Raw genomic sequence first — 8,757 nt, forward strand, 5'->3', positions numbered from 1 at the left:
AAAATGCTTTTTTTATCCTGGAAAAATGCAGTTTTCGAAAATAAAATCGAAAGCGTCGGACATCATTATGGTATACTTCTGTGGTTCTCAGAACCCTCTCATATAAAACGATGAACCTGCTAAATCAAAGAAAACCATAATACTAAATGTGAAAATACAAATGGACTCTTTTCATTAGTAGCTAGTATCATAAGTAGCTAACATCCATTTCTCATAAAAAACACAAAAATCTGTTAATACAAACCTGCATTCTGCTTAGGCCCATATGATTTTATTAGGATTGGCACATTAAATCTCAAATTGATGTTTCTCAAAAAATTTCAGGCTGCATACATGATTGTTGATGAGATGCATGAAGAGCATCCGGAGTTGCTCAGAGACCAGTACTGGGAGGATGTCGTTCCCAGAGACTTGCCTTATACCCTGGCGGCCGAGCATTACAGGCGCCGTGAACCACCAGGATCTGCCGATCATTACAAAGTGCGCGAAGCTGATGCCCTTTATGCCAATCTGGCCACTTCGCCACGCAAATCTCATGCCGATGACACTTACGCCGATTATGTAAGAAGATTTGATTATTAACCGTTAAAAGTCTTATGTCTAGCTGGACTCGACATTATACAGAACAGTTTGAAAATCAATTTACAATAATATAGGATATCATCATCGTCATCATCAGCCTGAATCTATCCACTGCTGGATGAAGGCCTCTCCAAGCTGAATCCACTTCTCTCGGTCCTGTGCGTTGCGTTGCCACGTACTTAAGCAGAACTTTATCATTTCATCGATCCAGCAGCCTCTAGGTCTACCTTGCGGATGTTTTGTACCTCTTGGATACCACTGGATGACCAAATTTCTCCGACGATTCTCCCTACTTCAAACTATGTGTCTAGCCCATCTCCATTTTAGGTTTTCATCGTACATCGCAAACCCTTGTCTGCTTTCTTATCCACTTATTCCTCTTTTTGTCCTTTTGCGTTATGCCCAGCACAATTTCATCAAATATACATCCACCTATAGACACTTGTCCCAGATAGATGTAGTTTTTCACCTGTTCGAGCTGAATGCCATTGATGAGGATCACTTTTTCGAGAAAGTTATGTATTACCAATGTAATTTTTTCCCTGATGTTCAGTTCCAATAACCATTACCAGCATCATATTTCAAATATGTCCAGCATTTTCCCTTGCCTTTTCTCATAATGTCCTGGATTCTAAATCAAAAAGGAAATGGAAAACACTAGGGACTGTATCAGCTATATCTTTTTGTTCTTTGAGATTGCGATCTCTCAATCTTTTCACCTAATATACAATTTGGCCATTAATAGGTACTCGATGACATATTTTTCTCTCCGCCCGAGTCACCTACTTTTTTAAGGTTTTTAACATGATATTTCCCTTGCAGAAAACCTAATCTACGTATTATTAAATCTTATAATAATTATAATTTAATATAATATAATTAATTAAGATTTTCTTTTATTTTTCAGGAAAGTGTTGATACTCCTCTGGTGGAGAGGCGAAAGAATTGGTTCCAACGTCAGATATCCAGAATGGGCTCAGTTCGCTCAGCTTCTACTGCTTACTCATCAGGCGGCCTTTTCGGTAGAAACCGTCGAAATTCCGTAGTCTACTCCAATCCTGAGGCTGGCGGTATTGCCGTAGCGCCTAACGGCACCCAGCAAACTGCAGTTCTCCAGCACAAGATGTCTCTTTATGACAGACTCGTCGGCAGAAAATCGATCCGGGGACAGCACTCAAAGCGACAAAGTAAATATTTCCATAGTAATATTAAAAATTGTGGTCATATTCAATTTTATTGCTCATTTAAAAAATATACATTAGGTTTTTTTAAATATGTCCAAACAAAAAGTTAAAAAAGAAAAATCATCAATTAAACTATATTCGAATTGATTTTGGTTTTCCATTGAAGGGTGTTTTTTGCAAACAAGGAATACAGTTAATTCTTGTTTATTATGTAATAATTTAATACAATAAAAGAAGGTATAAACCTTATTACCTACTGGGTTAAAAACTGTATAAAAACAAATTTTTGATATTTTGAATATTGAAAGTGGAAATACCTTAGATATTATTAATACATCCAGTAGGTAGCACATTAAAGTATCATTACTCCTAGACAATGAACTAGGTGTTGGGAATTTAACGAAATTAGGTAATGAGAAATGTCACTATACCTACCCACTAAGTAAAAAACAGATAAACAATGGTATATTCTATAATCGACAAACTGAAAACATCAACCACGTCACCAAAATATTAGGTTTTAAGAAGGTATGTAGGTATATCAGTTAAAAATACATACTTTCAGACAAAAAAAATGGTTTGTTTTTCCTACTACTTCATAAAATTATAGTTTCATATTTAAACTCTCAGATTTTATAAAGCAATGGGCTATTAGGGAAAGTAATTTTGCAAATTTTTCAATATCAGTAATAAAATTGTATGACTTTCATCTAATAAATGGTTTGCAAAAGTTGATGTATCCATCTCTAGTCTTTGTGCTGCCAATTTCTCTGATATTCTAATATAGTCGAACGTGGTTATTACGAGGAGGATGGGCCGACTGAATTTGCTCGTTATAAGCATTACTCGTTGTATCACAGAATAGGTATTTTTAAATGAGAGGTCACATTACACAAAAAGTCAAAAAAAAGTTGAAAATAAAAAAATCTGAAAACCATCATAAAAATCCCCGAAACAAGCATGGCATTCATAAACTACAAAAGAAGTTGTTTAATGTAGGTACCTACGGACTTCACAAACTTTGGATTTTTCAACCATATGAGTGGATACTTTTTTATTATTGTAGGTGAAACACCAATTAGGTAGGTAGTTAGACACTTCACTAGTGTCATAAACGTAATCCGACCCTGGCAGCATCTTGTCCGACCGGATTTTATTACATAGGGTCAAAATATTTTAAACGATCGACAAATTAACAGTATTTTAGCTCGGTATATCCGATAAGTTGCTTGTTATAAATGTGAATGTATGGAGAAAATAATAAACCAAAGCACAATGAATGTTTCCTCATTACATCCAAGATCTCGCTATGTTTGATAATAATGATAAATTGATGGAAAATAGGAATATAAAATAGTGGCAGCACATTCGATCACGAAAGCGATGTTGCCACAATATTTATTGTTTTGTTGTCAACTATGCAACGAGTTCATAATTTAATAGGCCTAATTTATTTTTCATTTGTATTACAGGTACGCACAAATTGAATGGATCTGTTCCGATGACAGTGAAAAATCGTCCGCGTATCCCTACCCCAGATCGTGAGCAACGTCTCACTCCAATCGGCAGTAATTCACCAGTCGGAGTAGCACTTATGGCACATCATTCTTACCAGAGTGAAGTTCCTGTCCTTGGAGCGTTGGTTTTATCACCGATTCAAGAGTTGGATGGTGGATCTGTCAATAATACATTACATGCTGGACAGCCAGGAACTGCTGCATTGGCCCAGGCTGTCTTGTCACCTGGGTTGGGACCTGTGTTGACCTCACCCGTTACTTTCACTCCAGTCACAGTGTCTCAGATAGTTTCTGCTCAAAGACCAGTTTCTCCAATGTCTACTGTTCTTACATTGACAGAGCTTCCATCGTCATCTCCGGTGTCTCCATCTACTCCAGATATGAATAAAAATAATGAGGAATTAACCCGTAAACCGAGTACATCTGGAAAATGGGGAGAAGTTTATGTCTGATAGTTTTGTAAATGACCATGCTCAGATGATAGTTAAAGTTTTATGTTTTGTAAATTTCCTTATTAACCAACAGTGTTGCGTACGAAAAAATTCCAAATAAGTTTATTAGTCTAAATCAGTGGTTCTCGTGTGCGGTCACTGGAGGATTTTGCTGCGGCCACCAACATCATTTTCAGTACCTATTTAATTTAATTAACTGGGCTAACGTTAAATATGCGTTATTGGTAATGAGTCACGACCAAGTACTTAAAAACCATTTTAATAATAACACGGTTGAAAATTTTTGGTCGAAGTTATATGTTGATCAAGAATTAACACAATTCAAAAAATTCGGAATAATTGCTTTATTAATATTATCGATTTTTCCCACTAGGCACTGTATACTGTGAAAGATCATTCAGTATGATCACTTCATAAAAAACAAATATCGAAGTCAGTTGACAGAAATGTAAACTTAGAAGCAGCCATGCGGCTCGCATTGGAAAAAAAGAGTATTGAGGAATTTCCATTTGCATTAGTTTTAAATAAATAGATATGTACTAAAATGTTCAAATGTATTTTATTAAATGGACTTGTCTATAAATAAATTGATCCATTTTTTTAGTAAATCAAATTTAGCTTTAATTTTATCAATCACAACAAAAATGAAATTTGGTGCGGCCATCAGACGTTTCCATAGACCTGTCAATCTCAATTGTGCGGCCACAGTTAAATTGCACGTGAGAACCACTGGTCTAAATGATTAAAGTTGGGAGTTGTCGGCGGAGATTTTTATAATGATGCTATAAAACAGAAAAATTTTGTTGTGTGATTTATATTAAGTATTTCATTGATGAAAGTGATAAGTAAAATAATACTTAGGTTTTATGAAACATAATACTATTATGTTTCTTAGAAATTACATGAATAGTTTGAGGACATCTATATATTATGTCTAACGTACATAAAATGACAGTGCATTGAGGCTTGAATGATTGATCCGCGAAAAACGAATTTAAGATTATCATAGATTGAGTTAAACTGATATAATATATTATAACTTACTATGTTGTTAAACTTTATTTGTATAATATAGGGAACAAACTGTAGGAATAGAATACATTGCAAGTATAAAAACCAATAAAGTTCCCATTCTATCCTGTATCTTTTTATCAGATTAGCGTAAGAATAATATTTTTACCTATTTTTATACACTAGCATAATATTTTATTGAATGGAGGATTCTTTATCAGAATAACATGTCACTCTACATACCATATTATTATTTACATTGTATTGTTGTCCTTAATCAATTTTTCTGTGATGATCACTGAAGGTTTTAACCAAAACATGCCACTGGTACCAAACCGTCCACTAGAGAATATATAATTATTATTTTTGAAATAAACATGTAGATAATATATATTATGATGTATTTATAATTTATATAAAATGCAATCAATTGAAGCTGTGACCAAACTTTAATGTGTAAATATTTAAATGTGAATGTCTTAATCGTCGCCATCTTGTAATACCTGCCGGAAAACCTAAGGTTTGCCGAGACAGAACATGAAGTGATTAGTAAGTGTCATATTGTTAGAGAAATAAGTGCCTCGACTGTCGTAACAATGCCATTTGGTATTACGCAGGCTCATTACAGAATGGCATGAATATATCTTGTAAATAGCATGTGTATTTAATTATTTTTATGATATTATCATATCTTTAGATGAAACTATTGAGATTCAGTTGATGGGTGATTATTTTTCAAGCAATCGAAGTAATACATAGGTATCAAATAACATGTGAACTGTTTGTATTTTTAGCACAAAATGCGTTTTTGTTATGCGCTCAAAGATTAATAATATTTACTCCGTTATCGATACCTACATACTATGAACTTCTTTAAAAAGTGTATTAATTATAATATCGTGGTATAAAATACATTGCTAATAATGAAAAATGTTTTTTATTTATAAAATATTCTTTAAAATGGAAAATATTAACCTGTATAAATACTTAAATTTTTACATATAAATACTTTCTTAAGATACATGAAAAGTATTCATATTTTTTGACCGTCTTTCGATACCAATATTGTGATGTTTTTCAGATCCCTTTCAGACAAGCATCATTTGGTACTGATACTTGCAAGTATCAATACTCTTTGACCAGTACATTGGCATCAATATTTTTCTTCCAATACAATACCGATACCATGTAGCAATAGTTTTCTTTTAGTATAGGTACATAGATGAAGAAAGCAGACTTGCCTATACTTCAAGCCTGGCAAGCGACAGGGATTCTTGGTGGTGCCATGTGGTGTCCATATGCTCCAGCTAATGGGCGGATATGGCCGAAGAAGATACATACATATAAATTTGGATCGTCAGATACGTACCCATTAGAAAAAAAATGAAGCTTGAACTCACATCTGCTGCTTTATAAGGGTGATGACTTTTGCAGTGAGCCGAAATCGCAGAATATATTCTATTCTTTCTTGCAGTAAAATTTTCATGGGTCCCAGGTTCAAATCCTGGGTCTGGTAAGTACACATATTGCTTTTCAATTTGTGTGGATCAGAGTGTGGTCAAGAGTGTGGACCTGTTAGGGTTGAGCAAATGGCAAACATCCATTTCTCGTAAAAACAAAATTTGTTGGGCCTTTCGCTCATGGAGCAACTAAAATCCGACGAACTGATTGCTGATGGAATTCATAAACCGGCCAATGACTAATGCTTCGCACACGGCTACTGAAACCCACTTGAAATAATAATCTCATAACCTCAAACTCAAAAAATATATAAATATCGATGGCCTAATGTCAATATCCCATAAGTGACTTTTTACAAATTGTGCAGGAAGCTAAAAAAAACTAAATATTTAATATCCTGTATCTGACTCATCACCATGCCGAATCCCAAGTCTACGAGGCTGGGACAGCCTTCCAGAGGGTTGGCCGCATGGCTGGCGATGGATGGGGCTTTAAAGTAAGGGCGCTTAAGATCGCCTACGGGATTTAGTGGGAATTGCGGCTTACACCGCTAGCGCGTGGTACCCGCATATTCCCTAAAGTGTCAAAATTAGAAGCTCTCTATTACGAGGACAGCGCAGTGCGCTTCTGTCCATTACCAAGGCCTACTGCACAACTTAACTGACGCGTTCCTGGTCCTGACCAGCAGTCTTCCACTTGACCTGCATATACAGGTCAGCCGCGTCAACGATGCTCCTCAAAGGCGAGGAGGCCGTTATTGGTGGCTTTCACTTTGCCCCGCCTCCTCGGCTTGTTGCTGAAAAAGTAACCTCATTGAAGCAGAGAATATGTCTTATGATGCTTGACGCGGCGTGGAAGACCTGGCAGCGAAAGTGGAACGAATCAACCAAGGGCCGGCACACATACATATTTTTTCCAGATATAAAGTGGCGAATGGAGATAACCAAATATCTGACTCCTAACCATCACACCAGTCAATTTGTGATTGGATACAGTGGTTTTGCTGGCAAGCTCTTTGAACTTGGACTTGCAAGCCGTCCGACATGTCCATACGGAGGGGAAATACAAGATACCAACGACATCCTCTGGGAAAGTCTAAGTATGTGCTGCGAACGAGAGGAAATGCTCAGGTCAGTCCAACCAGCTGTTGGGCCCATCGTCTGACTTGGTTGCTACTAAGGCCAATTATTTTGCTTTTAAAAAGTTTGCGGCGTCTTACTGCGGGCATGAAGATCTCTTCACAAAATTTTTGTTGTCCATATGACTAGCTTCATTTTCTTTACTGTGTACACAACGTAACTTCATTTTCTTTTCGTAATTTCCATGTGCTTTTCTCTACCTGGCACTTTGCATTAAAATAAAATCATTAAACTCAGTCAGAGCTCGCTTTGAGCGTAGCAACCTAAGTCTTGGGCATCTTCTCCCAGGACACTCCCAGTCCAATTGTTTCAGATGCTTCACATCAGCAATTGTAGGGTCCCGGGATAAGCTCGATTAAGACCGAGTGGGGGGTGGGGCGGGTTTTGGTGGAGGGTGCTTAACTTCAATGTTAATAGTTAACACATCTTGTAACTACACAGCATGCCAATAACCCGTAACATAAAAAGTGGTAAAGCAAAGCAAATAACGTCTAATAGCCCCACAGAAAAGAAAAATAAAAGCCCTAATATAATCATAACATCCAATAAAATGTGACATATAGATGAACATCCAAATTTGTTATATTACTTACTTAGGTACTGTTTATCCTTATAAATAATTCGAAAGTAACATTTTGAAGCTGAATTCAACACAATATGTCATGTAACACGCTTGACAGCTCAGAGGCAAGATACGGACAATTTCAGGTTTATTTCTGCAATGTTCAGATATGGGTGTAGGTACCACTTTAAAATAACTACAGATGTGGGAATTTCGCAGTCGATGGGCAGTACTTTTGTTGTTTTTAGTATGTACATCAAAAAGTCATTTTCATCATATAAGTCAGATAAAGGGTAGGTATTGACATTAGACCATCGAAACGGGAATATTCTGGCAGCTTCTAATTATACAAGCGGTGCTACCAATTTTGGTAAGAAAAAATGGAGGACTGGAAACTGAGCATGTCACGTCTCTTCAGTTTAGTCGCGAACGTTTTGAAACAGAGATTCACAACCACCACAGCCAGAGGTAAGGCAATTTATCAATATAAGTACCCAAGACTCTCAGTCAATAATAGTAGCTCCCTCTGAAGCTACCATTCACACTCCAGGACACCCATCAAACGGTATAGACTTCGCAATCCTGCGAACACCAGCTACATATCAATAATCCGGGTAACAGATGAGCTTAACTCAACCACAAACCCATCCTAGGTACCTACTTTTCAAGTTATACACATTTATATTTTTTATAAAAATCGATGTTTTTTAAAATAGATATAAAAATATTAAAACTATGAATTAGTCAAAAATCTAAACCATAAAAATAGTGAAAGCTATGTACCAATATGTGACAAATTCACATTTTTTTTACAATTGTAAGTTCATCTTTGACTTAAAAAAAAAAATT

The 8,757-nt window shown here is 36.0% G+C and overlaps 1 protein-coding gene across 1 annotated transcript in view; it reads left to right on the forward strand.

Annotated features, from left to right (window-relative positions):
- Best2 (bestrophin 2) overlaps positions 1-4,240 on the forward strand; it is a 184,108-nt gene extending 179,868 nt beyond the window's left edge. Inside the window, exons 8-10 of the mRNA XM_085944313.1 lie at positions 325-561; positions 1,490-1,769; positions 3,239-4,240. Coding sequence (XP_085800439.1) covers positions 325-561; positions 1,490-1,769; positions 3,239-3,735 — 1,014 coding nt within the window. The 3' untranslated portion in view covers positions 3,736-4,240. The remainder of the gene's footprint in view (positions 1-324; positions 562-1,489; positions 1,770-3,238) is intronic.
- The last annotated feature ends 4,517 nt before the right edge of the window (positions 4,241-8,757 follow it).

The sequence above is a fragment of the Rhyacophila brunnea genome, unplaced genomic scaffold, assembly GCF_057557595.1.
Source record: "Rhyacophila brunnea isolate RB1 unplaced genomic scaffold, BYU_Rbru_1.0 scaffold_1, whole genome shotgun sequence".
Taxonomy (NCBI): Eukaryota; Metazoa; Arthropoda; class Insecta; order Trichoptera; family Rhyacophilidae; genus Rhyacophila; species Rhyacophila brunnea.